The sequence below is a fragment of the Cynoglossus semilaevis genome, chromosome 20 (genome assembly GCF_000523025.1).
Source record: "Cynoglossus semilaevis isolate Cse_v1.0 chromosome 20, Cse_v1.0, whole genome shotgun sequence".
NCBI classification, from domain to species: domain Eukaryota; kingdom Metazoa; phylum Chordata; class Actinopteri; order Pleuronectiformes; family Cynoglossidae; genus Cynoglossus; species Cynoglossus semilaevis.
In genome coordinates, this window is record NC_024326.1 from 10,380,651 (window position 1) to 10,399,228 (window position 18,578).

The following is an 18,578-nucleotide window of genomic DNA, read 5'->3' on the forward strand; positions in this document are numbered from 1 at the left end:
AAATTTTCTCTTGAGTTTTAAAGAAGTATTTTAACGAGGTGCTGATCTAGAGTTTCATCGCTAACTCACTACTTGAGAACTTCCACAACATGGTGGAATCATGGAGAAAAAATGACGTTGTGCAGGTGTTTGAATTAATTCCTTGCTCATTTTTCTTCCACAACATGGTGGAATCATGGAGAAAAAAATGACATTGTGCAGGTGTTTGAATTAATTCCCTGTGTGTCCTGCAGGGCTCCAACGGCTTCCCTGGTTTCCCCGGGGCAAATGGTGAAAAAGGAGCGAGGGTAAGTGAAATTCAGAAATGTTAGAATCTTTAACTGTGAGTGGGAGCTGCAGATGGGAGGAAATGTATGAACTGTTCAATCCAAATTTTCAAATTCAAATGGATGTAAAAAAAACCATTTAATTTGTACTTAGGGTATGGGATCTACAAAGACTGAACAGAGAATCAGTCAGTGGGTTTTAAAAATCGTAAAACCTTACAGTAATTTACCAGGTCAAAGAAATATAGAGTGCATGGCTTCTGTTGCAATCTGCTCTTTTACCACTAGATGTCACTAGGTTTTACATCCCCACCCTTAAAATCAAACTATGATGGTTAGCATCCAAACTTGCATTCAGATGGTGAAATTGAGCAACTTAAAAAAAATGTAAATCCCAGATCAAATGTTTTGCAAAATATAGTAATTTACTGAGTCAGAATGTGAGTTTAAAAGTAGAAAAATGTCTGTTTGTCGATAAACACGTGGATTTAAGATTTTCAAAATTTCCACTCAAAAACATAACAACCCACAGTATTATCTTTTATGTATAAATAAAATATAGCAAATGTAATAGTAGACATATTGATTTTTTTTAACTTAGTGAAACGTAAAAACTAACAAGAAGAAGTTGAACTTTGGTTGAACTCACTCAACAAATACACAGGTATTTATTATTAATCATAAATGTAGCATCACCACTTGAGCTGAAGGGCTGAACCCAAACCTTGACAAAACCTGTTGGTTTTGTTGTGCTGTAGTGTCGCAGTCAAGTGGTGCTGAAGAAGTTTCCAGTGTCAGTCACTCAGGTTGTCAGTGTCAGCCACAGGTTGTTTAAATAATGCAACATTTTATGAGACAGACAGACACCGAGCCAACGAAGAGTTGACGGATATGTCGAGCTGTCAGGTGTCCTTGTACAATCACTCAACACGTTGGTTCGATTATATATTTCACTCAGGCGCTTCTGTTTGGCTCCCCATTCAAATGACTTCATCGTCTTCTCTCTGTCCTGTTTTAAAGTTTATTTCATATCACAGATGTGATGGACCTACAAATGGACAAAAGTAGATCTACATCATAAAGTTAATAAAAGTGTTTTTCTTCATTTTTAGGGAATCGCTGGCAAAGCTGGTCCAAGAGGACAACGTGGTCCAACGGTGGGTGACGTTAACTGAATATATAGAGTTAACGGAATATATGTACATTTTAACACTGCTTTATGATTTTTATATTTTATAAATTAGTTTGTGTGTCCACTGTCCATGTAGGGTCCACGTGGTGGGCGTGGTGCCAGAGGACCAACAGGAAAACCCGGTTCAAAGGTGAGCACAAGAGTAACTGTTACAATGGAGACGGTCTCTTCAGGAATGAGAAAACATTTGTCCTTTTTTCTGTCAACACATCTTCATGAGTGTGTGTAAACAACATCATATATTAATATTTATAATAATGTACACATTGTGTGTCTGTGTGTTTCCATAGGGAACATCAGGAAATGATGGACCTCCCGGCCCACCAGGAGAGAGGGTTGGTATCACAGTTTATTTTTACAGGAAGTCACGTACTGTAACATACATTTTAAGACTTTGTGATATGAAGTGAAATCATCTTGTCTTTAAAATTTATCTTGTACATTTCTGTTCACCGCATTCATTTTTATTACCATCACAGGGACCTCAAGGACCACAGGGACCTGTCGGTTTCCCTGGACCCAAAGGACCAAATGTGAGTAACTGCTGTCTGTGAGTTAGGACAAAGTCAGCATGACTGCATGTTGCTGTCTTTAAACATATGATATTATATGTATATTCTATATATATATAAACAGCATGACTGCATGTTGCTGTCTTTAATTATACCATATTATATGTGTCAGCCCTGTGTCTTTGTCTGTAATTTGTATTAACTGACATGTCTTCCATTGTGTCCACCAGGGGCCACCAGGAAAAGATGGGCTGCCTGGACATCCTGGACAGAGGGGAGAAGCGGTGAGTAGTTAGTTTCATCCCTGACTGCGTCATGCCCTGCCATGTGATCCAGAACATGGTGCATTAGTGCAGACTCACCAGTGACTCAGCCTCCCGCCCCGTCAGAAAGGTTATACAAGAATGTGCTGCGTGGAGGAAGATGAAGTGAAATGGCAAACAAAATGTACTTTTGGGAGGAAAGTTAAGCAAAAATAACCGAAAATGGGAAATGATACAGCACCGTCACTGCAGTAAAACACAGCTCCAGGGTGGCACAGAATACTGTACAACTGTATTCTCTTGGAAACAGCAGTAATTGATTGAGTTGTTGATTGTCAGTCCTACAGGCCTAATGAGTAAATATTAATATTTATATAATCCTCCCATTACCACCTCATTGATTCCTAGTCAAGTAATATAATATGTTTTAAAATCAGGTAATATTTAGTCATTATTGTGAAAGGAACATAGACAAACAAACTACACACTGAATTTATTTTTAAATTATTTTTAATTAAACAGGTAAGGTTAATAAACCAAAGTGATGAATTAATTTATGATTTTTTTCTCCTAGGGTTTCCAAGGAAAGACTGGACCTCCAGGACCTGGAGGAGTGGTCGGACCACAGGTAGATATATTTAAGTATTTATCTCCAATCAGCTAAACATTACAAATATATTAGACTAAATATATATAGACAGGACATTGACAAAACAGTAGTGTCATGGTACAACAAATCTTATCTTAGCTTGACTTGGCTCGTCCTAATTTATACCATCTTCACAGGGACCAACCGGTGAGACTGGCCCCAGCGGGGAGCGAGGACACCCAGGTTCTCCTGGACCACCTGGTGAGCAAGGTCTACCTGGAGCTGCTGGGAAGGAGGGTGGAAAGGTAAATGAGCTTGTGAACGGGTGTGTTTTCTGCCTCACTGAATTGATTTTGTTTCTTCAGACATTAAGTGTTAACAAAAGTTGTTGAAGTTCTTGTCATAACTGGAAAGAAGATTGTACCTTTAATGACATCTAGTTTTGTGCCGGCTGTGTGTTGTTCACGGGCCGCAGGTGACCCGCAGACCATGTGTTTGAGACAGTTGATTTGATCACATATTGTTTTCTATATTGTTAACTAAAAGTAAAAGACAACCTTTCAGCATACTTTATATGATTTAACCAGATTTTACCCTTTCTTCCTTTTTTAGGGCGATCCCGGTCCTCAAGGTCCAGGTGGCAAGGCAGGACCTGCAGGTCTGAAGGGCTTCCAGGGGGGCAGAGGTATTCCAGGGGGCATGGTAAGACAGCTTGATAATAAGATGCTCACTGAAACGAAAGCTACATCCGAACAAGGCCCTTTGCGGTCACCCACTGTGCACCCGCACCTGTGTAAATTCGCATGACTTCAAACTCCAATTATTGTCAGAGCAACCTGCTGTTAAACCAAATGTCAGGCTTGGCAGCGGTGCCAAATGAAAAGTTCTGAACAGCCGTGCAAGAACAAGGAGTAAGGAAACGAGCCAGACGTAGTATCAACAGACTTCTGTTGAAGGTTAGACTTCAGTTATTCCTTTGACTCTGTCTTTTAGTAAATGTCTGTGTAATCACAGTCATTGCTGTAAGTGTAATTTCATTCAAAGCAGGGCAGGAATTGACAGCAGTCATGTGCTGCCCTGCATTGGATGAAATTAAAAATGAATTAAATCCAACTGGTTTCAAATCAAAAACGTCAACTCTCTCAGCACGTACCACTTCCCAGTCTCCTCAAAAACCCAAGGTAAGGCTTCACAGTAGCGGGTGTGGGTGAGGAGGAGTTCAAGGAGAAAAAGGATGATGATGTTTGAAGAGGTCTGAGAGCGAAGCTGATTTTAATGCTAACTACATGGTGAAGGGCAGCACGGTCCCGATTTATTACTGCACCTGAATGTGTTCCTACATGTATGTTTGCACACCCACTCTCCCTGTTGGTCTGTGGGTTACAGTGCGTAATGGTGATGCTTTAACTTACACACTGCTGTGCATATGTTCCACCAGTGAGAACAATAGCGTATATTAAGGACATTGGTATGCGATGCTCTCTTGTCTTTTTCTCTCTCCCTCCCTCGCACTATTTTGCCCCTCTTTCCTTCCCTCACGGTGCTTATGCACCGACCAATAAATCACTTTTTGTGTGTCCAGCGGAAAAAAAATATTTCCAGTCCTCTAATGCACTGTGGTAAAATGTGAAATCCAGGAAGGCAGAGTGCCCACTTGGCAGCCCACTGCACCCTCTGGCTCTGGCACAGCCTGTAAATCAGTTATTATAACAAAGGTCTGTAGTGCCTTCATATGCAGTCTAAACCTTCTGGTTCTTGATTCAGCTGCACAGGCATTGACATTCAAGGGTGGGACCTGGAGGAGGCGTCAGGGGTCGAAAGAAAGATGAGCATTTCCTAAACCTTGTGATCCACTACGGCCACTCTTATTACATTTTATTGGCTTCTTTGGCATTAAGGTTTCTCTCCTGACGTCCACCATCCTTCAGCCGGTCGCACGCTTCACCCCACAAACACTTTCCTCGTTCTTTATGTTAGTTTTGGTTGAAACATTTAGACGGTTATGGCCAGAATTTATCCAAAAACTCAGCCACATCTCACACATCACTCAGATTAAATATCAGAGGATTAGTTGTTTGAAAAGTCTCTGTCTCTGCAGTGTCTTGTTGCTACATCAAATTACTTTGACTTATTTAACAAGTAATTTAACCTGTTAAACGGGGAATCAATTGCATTTAGGGATAAATTTCAGCAAGCAAAAAAACCCAAACACTTTTAACCATATCCTGTCCATGGTATAATAATGATTTATTAATAATAATAATAAACTGAGTGGCACTGCCTCAACCATGAATATTTAAGATAATCACATCACAAACAGTGGATGTAACAGCAGGTATTATGAAGAGCATTGACATTTACTTCAATAATACAGAGACACTGATGTGAACAATTACTGAGATGGAAAAAAAAACAGTTGCTGCAAGAGCTGTGCCAGGAACAGAACGTTACTGGCTGTGCGTAACGAGTGTAACTCACAAATCATTAAACACTGATGATCTGTGTGAACAAGACGCTAATCTGCTGTGGTAATCTGCAAAAATTAAGGGATTACAATGGGCAGAGATTCAGAGGTTTTAATGAGTGTATTTATTAACACACACATACTGTATTTTGAGTTTGGCTACAGTTACTGCTCTTGCACTGAGCAGCAGCCCGTGCTCAGTTCAGGTTTAACCCTCTCCTGTCTTCTGCTTTCAGGGTCCAGGTGGCTTGAAGGGAGGAGAAGGCCCTCAGGGTCCCCAGGGTCCCATCGTAAGTAGCATGTTGCTATGGCAACTTAATCTTCCTCACTACAGAAACTGCAGTAAGAAGTTATATGCTTTTGTGGAAAGTACAGATATGGGGAGTTTGTGCCACAGCGCCATCTTTTTATATTTTTATTATAGCTTTTCTTACATTATTAAACAGCCGACTAGTAAAAGATATGTCTGATATTTTATTTTAATGGTTTTAAATGTCTTGGACATTTGCGTGATTTTATTTTAAACCGCTGAAGTTTTTACTGTTTTTTTTTTTTATTTTGCATATGTTAACATCATCTTTCTGCTGTAGCTTTCACCCTTCAGCTGTCTATCAGAGATCGCATGAGACACAGCGACACAGACTGTTTTAGATTAAGCAACTTAAGAAGAAAAGCAGGGATAGCGAGGAACTCCATAAATTAGTTGGACTCTACTTTTCTGCCTTTGTCTCTGAGCCCAGGGCTGGGAGCTCTGGCAGTTAATCTGTAAAGAAAGCTGAGTGACAGGGAGCTTTGAACTACCTGACATTTTGTTCGAGCCCTAAACGCAGGCTCCAGATAATTGCTTCTGCTCAGCGGTGACAGAGCCGTCGCAGATTAGATGACAGCAGATATGCAGAGCACGGATGAAAAGATGATGAAAGTGAGAAAAGGGCTAGTTTGCAGCCATTTCCCTCCGCAAAACGAGACTTTTCATGAATTGGAAAAAAAAAGTGAGGTTGAAAACATGAGATGGACTGTTTTGGTTTGGTTTGAAAAATGACATAAAAGAAAAGGCAATTCCCACACACTCAGGAGACCTGATATTTTCCTTCATCGATTTTCCGCCAGGGGATGAGCGGCTGTTTAACTGTGGTGACGAGTGTGTGTGTGTGTGTGTGTGTGTGTGTACCTGGTACACCTACACTTGTGTGGACACTTTCTCCACCATTACTTTAGTTGAAAGGACGCTGTGTCCGTGTGGTGACATTTTGCAGGTCACCACTGAGTGCGAGGGTATTTTGAAGTTCATCACGATTATTCATTATGAATCAACATATTTAATTCTTCAGCGAAACACAAATGTGTCCCCATATTCTGTGCCATAATGTCATTTATATTTTAATGTATGTTAAAATTTAAAATCAGATTTTGAAGTTAACTTTGACAACCCTAGAATATAACTATAGACAGACAGATAGATAGGTTTAGTAATGTATAATTTTCTTCTGAAAGCATCAAATATGTCACACTTCACAGTAAACTGAACTCCTTCCTCTTGATTTCATCTCCTCAGTGCTTCACAATATTTTTTTTCCTGCAGAAAATTGACTTTTTGTTACCTGCCACATAAAGACAGCAATGAGTGATGCAAACATGTTCCTCCCTGACAGGGCTCTCCCGGAGAGAGAGGCGCCGCCGGCCCCGGAGGTCCGATTGGTCTGACAGGACGTAATGGACCCCAAGGACCACCCGGTCCTGCTGGAGAAAAAGGAGCTCCTGTGAGTGATTTTGTCCAACTGTGCTTCACAGGAGCGTCTCTGGTTCTGCATGCGCTGCAGAGATGAGGGATGAGATCTCACGACCGCTGACTGTGTGACACTGCCTAACGACTGCTGTTAATGTGGTGTTTAGGGAGAGAAAGGCCCCATGGGTCCTGCTGGTCGTGATGGCATTCAAGGACCCGTTGGTCTTCCTGGATCAGGTGGTCCTCAGGGTCCCCCTGGAGAAGATGGAGATAAGGTCAAACATATTTCAGCATTTTTTATTATTGTTTAAATGGGAACCTAAGAGGTTGCATAAAGACGTCAAGAGAACTAGAATTTCAGAACCTTTCGATCCTTGCTCTGTTGTCTTTGTACCACATTAAAATGGCCCTGACATTTTGAACAAGAAACACATCTCGACTGCAGGCAGGTTGGACAAGGACGGGTCATCAAGTCGAGTAAATGAATGCACACAGAGGTCTGTCATTGTCCTGCTAAGTGAAGGTCAAAAACACATTTTTCCAAATCTACAGTGTTTAACTATGTTACATATGTCTATCTATAAAAATTAACAATTTTGAAATCGCTGCAAACATCAAATTTTTTCACCAAAGTTAATGTAAACCTGGTTAGAATTATTGAAGCAGCTTTGACATAACATCCTCAGTAATTCTACAGTTTAGAGTACAGTATAAATATACTGTAACTCTGCTATTCTTGTAATTGCAGTGCTGTAGAACCCAGGGATTTTGTGCTTCTCTTTTTCCAACATTTTGTTTAATACCCCTGAAGGGAACAGGAAGAGGAAGGAAGGAAGGACTGTTGACTTGAATGATGTCTTTGTGGTTCAATCAAATTAAAATCTCCAGAGAAATATTTACTGCCTCGGTCATTGTAAAGGTGACACTAAGATATTGGTCCTTGCCTAAACGAAGGAGCCAAGATTTTTTTTTTTTTTTTTCAAGATGAAGATGAAAGATGTGAGCTCTGCTGTTTGTATTTCACCACAGGGAGAAGTTGGTGGACCTGGGCAGAAGGGAAGCAAAGGAGACAAGGGTGAACTTGTGAGTTTTCAATTTTCTCTCGACATTTTCTGAATGTTAAGGAAACTAATATTAGCTGTTTAAAAATCTTCAAGGACATGAATAAATTAGAGAACAAAAGTTGATTTGGTGATGACTCATTCAAGGACATGAATAAATTAGAGAACAGAAGTTGATTTGGTGATGACTCATCTTGGATTATTTTCATGTAGAAATGGACCTACAGCATGTAAAAAATTAACCTAATTAATGAATTATAAAAGTGGTACTGCAGTTCTGTATGATCATCAACATCTTTGTAATGAGGCTGTCTCTGTTCTCCTGTGTTTTAGGAACAGCAGGGCTTTCATTTCTCTCACTGTGCCTTTAATATCATACTGTGTGTTTTTTCAGGGTCCACCAGGTCCAAGTGGTCTTCAGGGTGTGGTTGGAGCTCCTGGTCCAGCTGTGAGTATCACTGTTCTTTGGCGGTCTAGTTTTCAAATGCACCCCCTGTGAAAAATTATCACTCACGGTTTGATTAAAGGACAAAACAGTCTGGACTGAAACATCAAATTCAGTACCATCATCAGTTTGGGAGGGGGCAATATTCACTGCACAGGTCACCCTGTATTATTTTTTTTAACAATTAATGACTTTGCAGAATTTGAAAATAGAGACAGATTTTTTTTATCTGTCTATCTGTAATTTGAAAATAGAGACAGATTTTTTTTTATCTGTCTATCTGTTTATATTACCTCAAACTAGTGTAAACTGATCTCTAATTCACTCTAACCCCAAATGTATAAATAAACAATAATGATTCAAATTAAAAATACTATTAAGTAAAAAAAAAGAAGTACCTAAAAAAAATAGATTTTTTTTCTACTTGTTATAAATGTGATTAATCACAAATAATTGATACACAGCCTCCTTTAAACACACTTATTATTTCACTAATACGACTAGATTAATCCACCCATCCATCTATATTCATTGAACCTACTGCAGTGAGATTTAACCCAGTCTCCTCTCCTCTCATCGTCTTCTGTTCATATCTTTATGACAAGCCAAACCTTGTTGTTCCCGTGTGTGCTCTCACATGGTAACAGACTTAGCAGGAGTCACTGCCTGATATGCTGCAAACCATCATCCTCTCACCAATCTCATTAACACAGCAGCTCAACAATGGCTGATGGCCTGGGGGGGACTAACAGCTCGTTGCAGTAAATTATCAGGCCTTAACAACCATTCCAGTGAAAACTCAGCATCAGCAGGGTTCTAGAATGGAGCTGGTGAGATGGATTGCTGAAAGCAGGTAGCTGGCCAAAGCTGAAAAACAAATTATGACTTCTTTTTTTTTCTGTCCTGGCAAGTCAGTTGTTTTCACATAATAACTGAGTCTGAACTGTTGCCGTAGCAGTGTGGGTATTACCTAATGCTGTTGTCAGTTATGGCATAAACAGCAGTACTACCATCCAGTTTCCCCTTCAGTTATGTGTAATGAAGTTTACAGCAGCTCCATAACCACAGCCATGGACTTCAACAGGCCACTGAGGTGAAACAGCTGAAGGAGAGGAGTCTGTGGCAGGACGTCCTTTTTTCATTAACAGATCGTTTGGGGGTTTTTTAATTCTGATATTTGGATGGTGACTTATTTGGATGACAACAAAAAGCCATTCCTTAACATGGACCTAAGACAAACAGACAACAATCTATTATTGGCTTTTGAATATGCCTCCTGTTGTATACAGTAACTGTCCCAGATTATTCTGAATATCACTTTGGAGTTTCTAGAAAGTTCTGTTGTACTTTCTTTTTTAATTGATGCCTACCCATCTAAAGGAGAGAGACACCCCTAGAGGACTTTGCTGTTTTCACAGCACAATTTTCTTGACTCTTAAACATATGCCCCCCCATCATCTGTCTGTGACTCTTCACTAACAAGAGGCAACCCTTCTGCCTGCAATCAACTGACACTTCCCTCTAAACTGCTATGCATTCAGTGCGAGCACCTGAGGCTGCCCATGTGTCCCAGGGCACAGCCGGAGATCCTTCTTTCAAGAGCCAGTGCTGACATGCGTTTGAACTGAGCGCTGCTGGTTTGTCAGCACAGCTCTATCTCTGCCTGTAGTCTTCTCTCCAGTCCTCCTGCAGCCCTGCACAGCGCTGACTCCATAAATGGAGTCAATATCTTTTACAATATTTAGTTTATCGGTTTACAGTTTACATTGAAAAATACCAGATTGAAGTACAACCTTCTTTACAACCATTTTTTTCACCAGTAGTTTTTTTCCTTTTTAAATCTCTAAGTTGTATGTTCCATTAGCTCACGACCTGGTTGATTCTCTGACCAAACTTCATATTTAGCTAGGAACACCAAACTAACACAGACAGAGTAGAATACACTGTATGTATTTAAAAGATTATAAATATAATATATATTTATTTATATATATATAGGACCTCCATAGACTTCCTATGGGATGCGGGCCCTCCATTGAATACCTACACTTAATACTAAAGGCTTTTTCCACCACCTGGAACTGTGTAAAGTACCTCTGAAGAAGTGATTTGATGTTGTAATGAAACGTGAATTTCCACCTTGATTCTCCTTGATCTTCAAAAGCAGGGAGCAATTCCACTTTCTTAAACCAGGATTTGCTTATGATCTAGGTTGTTGTGACGACAATACAGATGTTTAAAATCCATCTGACCTTTGACCTCTCATAGGGCAGCGACGGTGAGTCTGGACCCAGAGGACAGCAGGGTATGTTTGGACAGAAAGGAGACGAAGGACCCCGAGGATTCACAGGTCTGCCTGGACCAGTTGGACTGCAAGTAAGTCTGCACGTCACACACAGATACATATGTTTGTTTATTCTCAGGTCACATTGAAGACGGTTAAGGACGTATTAGAAATCTTCCTGTTGTCAGAGCCACAGCCAGGGTTGAATGCGCTCCTCGCTGTCTGCGTATCTATGAACCACCAACATGTCATCTCTCTTCATATCATTTCCACTACATCCAAACAGAGCATAATTTATTAATGCAGCGCCAGCTCAGAAATAACACTTTGTAATACTGCTCGGCAAATAATGCCCCACCTTCCTCAAGGACTCGCCTTGGCGTCAACAGTGCAAAAAAAAAAAATCCATCACCGCCGCTAACATTTTCCATTTGACGCTATGCCTCGGTGTGAACTGTGAAGACGGGATATTTTTCTCAGACTGCATCATTATCATGTATCAAGTAAACTGCTCCTCCGCAGCAGCCCCGAGGTAGAAGCCAGCTTCTGTGGCTGCGTGTTTTAATCTATCTGCAAAATTAATTTTAATCATCCCTTTGTAGATGTACAGTGTAAGGAGTTATATATGCTTTGTTCAAAAAAAGATTTATTACTAGGTAAATGCGGTAAACAAGAGTTGACCTTAGGAGTGAAACGCATTTATTTATATCTGGTCTCCTTGTTTGCCCTTACCATTTCTGTTGATCATGACTCACTTCACAGAAGTAGTGATGAAAACTGAACAGGGCAAAACCCAAAGCTTTGCATCATTTCATTGAATGCGTTTGAGTCAAATAAACTTGCTTTGGTGGCAGAGAATAGAGAGTAAAACCCGACCAGAGAGTTAATTTTTCAAGGACTCACTGAGGATGAAATGAGAGCAAACCCTGCTGGTCAATAGGCCAAGATAACATTGTTATTAAGTGCAATTGGCTTTTAATTGTGCGTAATGCACTTCTTCGGCGCTCTTTTAATTACGTTTGACTAAGCTGCCCTTCAATAGATGGCGGCAGCCATTGCAAGCTCAGCTCCTCAATTCAATTATCTGCAGCATTAATGATTTTTGACTATGGGAAATGAATGGCTCCAGTTTGAAGACTCTCATCATGTGGGATGTTGTTGGCTATAGGACAACGCCGTGCTCACTGAGTGAAGGACTTCTGCAAAGACAGATTATGTAAACATTGTGGTGATCAGAAGCTGAATAATCACAGTAGCTGTGAATTAATCGTGATTCATTGTGATCATAATTAATATAGGTTTGATCAGGAAAAATATAGAATTGTAAACATGATTAAAGGAAAAATTTTGCTCGCCTATACCAGCTACCTGGTCATACTTCCTAATGAATACAACACTAATGGAGCGCCCTGCCCTTCAAACCATTACCTATGAAATAAGTTGAGCCTTTATTTATTTCACCGTTCTCACCAGATTGTGCCGGCGCTACTGTGACTAACATCCTGGTCAGAGTTAATTATAAATTAGCTTCCTCTGCCAGCCTACGTACAGTAAATCAACAAAATGGGCTGCAACTGCACACGTATGACATCATCCATCAATATCCATCTCACTCTGCTCCAGTAACTTATCATTACCGCTGCGTTCCACCCACTCGTTGACCATGCCCGCTCCATCATTCATGGTTTAGTTTAACACACAGCAAATAACTGCAATTATGCCAATAGACAATAAACTGGAACATGGGAGAAAACTGTGGTGAATTCAACCTTTATGTCCAAATGTTTCATCTGGGTGTGACTGAATTGCAGGACTGGATCAAATGCACCATCCACGACTTTTCTTTTGTTTTCACTTTCCTTAGACAAGATAGATGGAGCACCCCCCCCCCCCCCCCCCACATCACACCCTAACTCCTGAGACTCCCATACCCTTTAATTACAAGAGGTGTCCTTTTTGACTAATTGCGTGTTTACACTCAGTAGCATTTCTTACATTAATGCTTTATCTTTCACCTGGTGTTATAAAGCCCACCATTCAATGCCGTCATCTGAGAGTACACGATAATGAGCAGAAAAATGTATTTGTGCTGCTTTGTTTGCGTACTCCAGTCCGTAGTTTTGTCTCAGGAGGCTCCTCGCATGGCCTTGTGTTTTTGTTCTGACAGAGTATTTGTCTTCTTCTCAGGGTTTGCCCGGCCCTCCCGGTGAGAAGGGAGAGAACGGAGACGTCGGAGCAATGGTAAGCGCAGCCACTCTTGCCACGGCAATTCGCAGTGTTTGCACGCACAGCCCTGGGTGTTGGCAAATCGAGCTTATTGATGTGAGGCTTTGGCAACACTACCAATCACTCAGCAGATGTTCCTGAAGTCCGTGAAAGAAGATTTGACACAAACATTTCAACCCAGGCGTTGTTTTTTGGAGCCTCTGTTTCATCCTTATTTCAGCAACGAAACTTTCAGGACTCGATGAAAACAGAAAAGTACAACAGCTGTCGGATTTTACTTCACACTTTTAGTCCAACATATAACCCAACAAGTATAAACAAAGAGCCCCAGTGTGATTATGATGAACATTTATGTGAAGAGATGTTCATCTGTTTTTGCTGAACAGCATATTTTTAATGCAGCCTAAACATCGTTGACATTGATTTTTAAGCGCATATTTTTAATGCAGCCTAAACATCGTGATTGATTTGACATTGATTGACATTGATTTTTAAGCTAACCCTTATACAACGACTTTACTGTTATTAGTACCATATAAGGCATGTGGAACCTCACAGTTTTGGACCTCTAATCATTTCTGTATGCACTGCTAGGGTCCACCTGGTCCCCCTGGTCCAAGAGGTCCTCAAGGATCCGGCGGTTCAACTGTGAGTTAAACTGTTTTGTCCATATGACATTCCTACAAAGGTTCATTTTCCTTGTCCTGTCCTGTTGTCTATTTCTTTAAAAATGATATAAACCACTGAGAGTGTATTTGATCCACAGGGTGCACAAGGTCCTCCTGGTGGAATTGGTTCAATGGGAGGTGTTGGTGAGAAGGTAAGATATATTTTTTTGGTCAGTACTTCTTCAGCTATGAATTATTCAGTATTGTAATCCTCCTGGGAATGTATGTTCTCTCTTTGTAAGTCAACTTTCTAGAATTTTTTTTCTCCTGTTTCTGACTCACATTACAGAAAAGTTGTATATGTTAAAAGTAAAAGCTGCAGATTTAAATTATTAAACTTTTACTTGCAGATGTATAGCAGTTGTGACAGTATGAATTATCAATTACAGGGAGAGACTGGAGAAGCTGGAAATCCAGGATCGTCAGGAGAGCCTGGTATTGCAGTAAGTAGAGTACATTTGTTTTGATCTGATCTTCTGAGCATTGAAACCTATTAGGATTTTATATTTTTTATTTTATACAATCCCAACCTCCTGCCCTCCTTTTGCAGACACTCTATTCCCACTCTATTCCTGCCCCACAGATTTTTGCCTTACCACCAGAACCACCACCCAAAGCCACTTGAGGAGAGTTCCTTAAGAGAGTTTTTAATCAAACTGAGAGATCTCAGACTCCAAGACAATGACGCAGGCCGGGTCACTGTCCTGGTGTCTGAGGTCATAAGGTCATATTGACATGCCCAGCCTCTGCCACACAGACATTAACAGTGACAAAAACCCAGAGTTTCACACCACTTCAGGATCAATTTTAGAGAGTTGCCATGGTAGCAGTGACTGGAGGAACACTCAGCTCTAATAAGCTTACTGATGTTTTCAGACATGTAGCTGCCACTCTGAGTCATGCTCAACCGTTGAGACACTGTGTCAGCCATATTAGACACTGTAATAAAGGGGTGTGCACTCATCCTGTCAATAACGAAACTCTGATCCAAACACTGCTATTTTGGTTCCCGTCTTTGTGCTCTTTGAAGTCACGATGACTGTGCTGCTAATAAGTTCTGATGCTGGTTTAACCACAGGCCTAATTATACGTTAGTGTCTGAGATGCTGTTAAGGCTCATATGCTGTATGATCATCATTGTGTTGATGGTGATGTTTTTGACCATAGGGACCCAGAGGAGAGACTGGTGAGAAGGGAGAGACTGGCCCACCTGGTGCTGCCGGACCCGCCGGTGCTCGTGGACCTCCTGGAGATGACGGTCCTAAAGGAAACCCCGTACGTCCCCTCGACTGAGCGCACACATCAATCACCGGAGCATTAGTATTGCTATGATGATGTCATTTGTCTCAGTCAATCTGCCTGCTGCCAAATTAGCTGTTGAATCAATAGTGTTGATACACGGTGAGATAACAGAGTGAGGTCCAGTCTCAACGTCTGCTCTGTCTGCAGGGTCCTGTCGGCTTCCCAGGAGACCCTGGTCCCCCTGGTGAGCCAGGTGCTGGTGTAAGTGTTGCATTCGTATCATTGCACCCAGGCATGTTGCATCGCGGGTTATACCATGAGCAAAAAGAAATGTATAATTTATAAATGGAAAGATACCAGAACATATTTACAAGAAGAGAGGTTTTAAAAAATGTAAAAAATTTGTTTTTAAATGAACAAGTTATTTATTGATTAATTAACTAGTCATCATAGACACAGTTGAATAAAAAAATGGTAACTCACTAAAACATATACGTGAGTGTAAATAAATATGACAATATACTAGTAATAGACCTTTTAATTGAACAATTTGTATTAATTCCTTTTTTTTCTGTGACAAATATTTAGGGTCTCGATGGTTTAGCAGGCGACAAGGGTGACGACGGAGAAGCTGGTCAACCTGTAAGTTAAAAGAAAACAGCAGTTTTTTCTATCAAAGGTTTTTGATTTAGAAATTTAGAATCTAATTAAACAGAAGGTGATTGATCACAATGTGTTTGTGTTTCTCTGTAATAATCACAATTAATCATGATTAATCATTAATGGACTTGAATGTTACTGGAAGAAAAAGGCAAAAAAAAAGATCATCTGTGTATTATGGCACAGATGCCCATTTGTTACAAAGTGGGAAAAAAAATTCTAATTTAATTTTAATAACATTCCTTTCTTTTTTTCATTCAGGGTCCTGCTGGTCCGTCTGGTGAGGCTGGTGTTCCTGGACCTCCTGGCAAAAGGGTAAGAGAATGTCCTGCATGATGCATGATGGGAAAGTTGAACAGAGGATAATCACATGACGTGACTTTGGCTGGCAGTGATATTTGGCGTGAGCTTGTCACTTTAATTCCTGGTACTCCACACTCCTCTGTCACATCAGACTTAAACTGAGATTATTTCATTTCCCTAGTGTCACATTTTTATGATGGCCTCCATTCATTTTAATAATGTTTTATAGATGGCAGTAAACCATGTCATCAGTGCACAGTATGAAGGATGGCTGAAAAGAATGGAAGTGCATTCATTGTAATAATCTGTAAGCCTCATCAGCAACAGTATTGCTGCCATCATTTAATGTGAATGTAAATATTATATCGGTCATATATGTATGTCACATAATAATGATACTGTACATCAAACAGTTTCATATTTAAGAGGCTTATTTTCTCTGGACCTCTACATACTTATCATATGCATTAGGGATTATTTCCTGGAGTCCAGTTCCATGTTCACGTTAATTGATTGTAATTATTTCTTCTTCTTCCCGTCTTAATTCCTGCTNNNNCCTCTGCGTATGCCTCCTTCTACTGAATTGACTTAGGTTTCGGCGTTCATTCATGCGTGTGGCTGTTCCACCACATTAGCGCACATGCATAGAAGGGAGCACACGTGAATGGCTGCCCATACACTCCACTAATGCACATGCACAGTCGGCACAGACTCATAACCTACATCAGAGACCAGTGGCTTTTGTCTGGTCAGTGACCCTGCCCTGGGGCAGTTTAGGGAAAATGACCATGTGCTTTTAGCCCCCTGTGTTTGAAAGTAGGCCGATACGTTTGTGTTGCTGTTTGACCTTTTCTTTTGAAAAAAAAAAAGATGAAGGTCAGAGGATATATATGATTGTCTGCATGTATATGTACATGTATATACTATATATACAATATATATATATATATATATGCATATATGTATATGTACTTACATGCATATATAAATATATGCATATACACATACCTTTATATGTACAGATATATAAGTTGTGGTTTTATTTTGGTGAAATACTTTTATTATTATTACTTTTTGTCATGTGTTGTTGTTGTTACAGTTATTATTGTTTGTGTGTTTTTTTTTTTCAGGGATCAGTTGGAAAACCAGGCCCCGAGGGGAAACAGGGAGAAAAAGGTTCCAAGGTAACCCCCCCCTTATAAATATCACATCAAAACCTCAAGCCAACAGATGATTCAGTCAACAACATTTAAATGTTACAACATAATGGGTCTTTTCTTCAGAAAGATTGATTGATTCAGAAGATTGTTATTAACAGGCTTTTTTATGATTCAATGTGAAAAAAGCAATTTATCCTTATATCTGTTTCTGTCTTTTTTTATATTTATGTTTATGTTTATTTTCCAGGCTTTTGCAGAGATTTGTTTTGTAGCCTAAAAATATTTTACTTTTATTTCTACCTTAATGGTTTTTCTGTCCAATGGGTCGCCTGGAGCTGTTGTAACATATGCAAAGATATGCAATAAAACAAAACGTCTGTGATATTTTGGATGACAGGCCAATACAAGACGGAGGCTTTAAATATGTTTTGAAAAGTTGCAGTTGTGGCAGAGATTTTATTTGTTATCACACAGTGTTTGCTCTGATGAAAAGCTTCATATTGGAACCAATTTTTTTTTAATGTTTTACAGAAGAAAATGTCAAAATAGAAAACAACAACAAACAAGTATAGTTCAGATCACTCATATGGAATTGGATTTGCAGACATTATACTGAAGAAAGCAAACATCGGGATAAATCTACCTTTAAATACTTGGAAGAACATGACTTTATTTGACTGTGTGTTAACAGGGAGAGGCTGGAGCAGAAGGACCTGCTGGTAAAACTGGACCTGTTGGACCTCAAGGTCCCCCTGGAAAATCTGGTGCTGAGGGTCTGCGTGGAATTCCTGGCCCTGTCGTGAGTATTTATTGATATAATTTGAAAATATATTTCTCTTTGCCTTAAAAAGTTTTTTTAATTATTTTTTGCTGTTCAACATTGCATTCCTTTTTTTTTTTTTATTTGCCTATTCCAGGGTGAGCAAGGACTTCCTGGAGCTTCTGGTCAAGACGGGCCTCCAGGACCTCTTGTAAGATTTAGCCTTTGTCTCTAAAACCAGTTGTGTTTGCTCGCTGTGCACAAACTGTTTGTTTGAACAATGAAGCAAATGTAAAGGGTAATTCTTGGAGTATGGTTTAGAGTAGTCAGCTTGAGTGCAGTACTCCACTCTGGCTGCAGAACACTTGACGGACTGATTCCTTTGTTTTCAAAGGGGCCGCCTGGACTTCTTGGAATGAAAGGTGACTCTGGATTCAAGGGAGAAAAGGCAAGACATGATTAAGATGCTAATCTCAAACTGCTTTGCTTTGTATTCCTCATATCTGCCAATGTACCTTATCTCCAAGCCTCCAAAGTGAGCAAACATCAAGGTCCGACCCTCGGATCTCCTTCTTGACTCTCGCACAGAGCAGTGATGAAAGTTTCCGTCCAGCGGTTTGATGCAGTGAATGAATATGTATAAGTCCAATAATAATGCCAGCGCTGTGTGCGTGATGGCCATTGGTTTATGCAGGCAGCTCCTCTGAGCAGATGGCCATAACTCTGCCCAGCAGCAGGTGCCCAGACACTCCACTAT

At 40.2% G+C, this 18,578-nt stretch overlaps 1 protein-coding gene across 1 annotated transcript in view; it reads left to right on the top strand.

Moving 5' to 3' along the window:
* The window catches only part of LOC103396492 (collagen alpha-1(XI) chain-like), an 82,319-nt gene that overhangs the window by 58,881 nt on the left and 4,860 nt on the right, over positions 1 to 18,578 (top strand). The window contains exons 35-61 of the mRNA XM_017042524.2: positions 234 to 287; positions 1,379 to 1,423; positions 1,535 to 1,588; positions 1,749 to 1,793; positions 1,938 to 1,991; positions 2,201 to 2,254; positions 2,808 to 2,861; positions 3,020 to 3,127; positions 3,435 to 3,524; positions 5,523 to 5,576; positions 6,939 to 7,046; positions 7,180 to 7,287; positions 8,042 to 8,095; positions 8,468 to 8,521; positions 10,787 to 10,894; positions 12,990 to 13,043; positions 13,623 to 13,676; positions 13,795 to 13,848; positions 14,086 to 14,139; positions 14,864 to 14,971; positions 15,146 to 15,199; positions 15,527 to 15,580; positions 15,860 to 15,913; positions 17,032 to 17,085; positions 17,753 to 17,860; positions 17,979 to 18,032; positions 18,216 to 18,269. Coding sequence (XP_016898013.2) covers positions 234 to 287; positions 1,379 to 1,423; positions 1,535 to 1,588; positions 1,749 to 1,793; positions 1,938 to 1,991; positions 2,201 to 2,254; positions 2,808 to 2,861; positions 3,020 to 3,127; positions 3,435 to 3,524; positions 5,523 to 5,576; positions 6,939 to 7,046; positions 7,180 to 7,287; positions 8,042 to 8,095; positions 8,468 to 8,521; positions 10,787 to 10,894; positions 12,990 to 13,043; positions 13,623 to 13,676; positions 13,795 to 13,848; positions 14,086 to 14,139; positions 14,864 to 14,971; positions 15,146 to 15,199; positions 15,527 to 15,580; positions 15,860 to 15,913; positions 17,032 to 17,085; positions 17,753 to 17,860; positions 17,979 to 18,032; positions 18,216 to 18,269 — 1,800 coding nt within the window. The remainder of the gene's footprint in view (positions 1 to 233; positions 288 to 1,378; positions 1,424 to 1,534; positions 1,589 to 1,748; positions 1,794 to 1,937; positions 1,992 to 2,200; positions 2,255 to 2,807; positions 2,862 to 3,019; positions 3,128 to 3,434; positions 3,525 to 5,522; positions 5,577 to 6,938; positions 7,047 to 7,179; positions 7,288 to 8,041; positions 8,096 to 8,467; positions 8,522 to 10,786; positions 10,895 to 12,989; positions 13,044 to 13,622; positions 13,677 to 13,794; positions 13,849 to 14,085; positions 14,140 to 14,863; positions 14,972 to 15,145; positions 15,200 to 15,526; positions 15,581 to 15,859; positions 15,914 to 17,031; positions 17,086 to 17,752; positions 17,861 to 17,978; positions 18,033 to 18,215; positions 18,270 to 18,578) is intronic.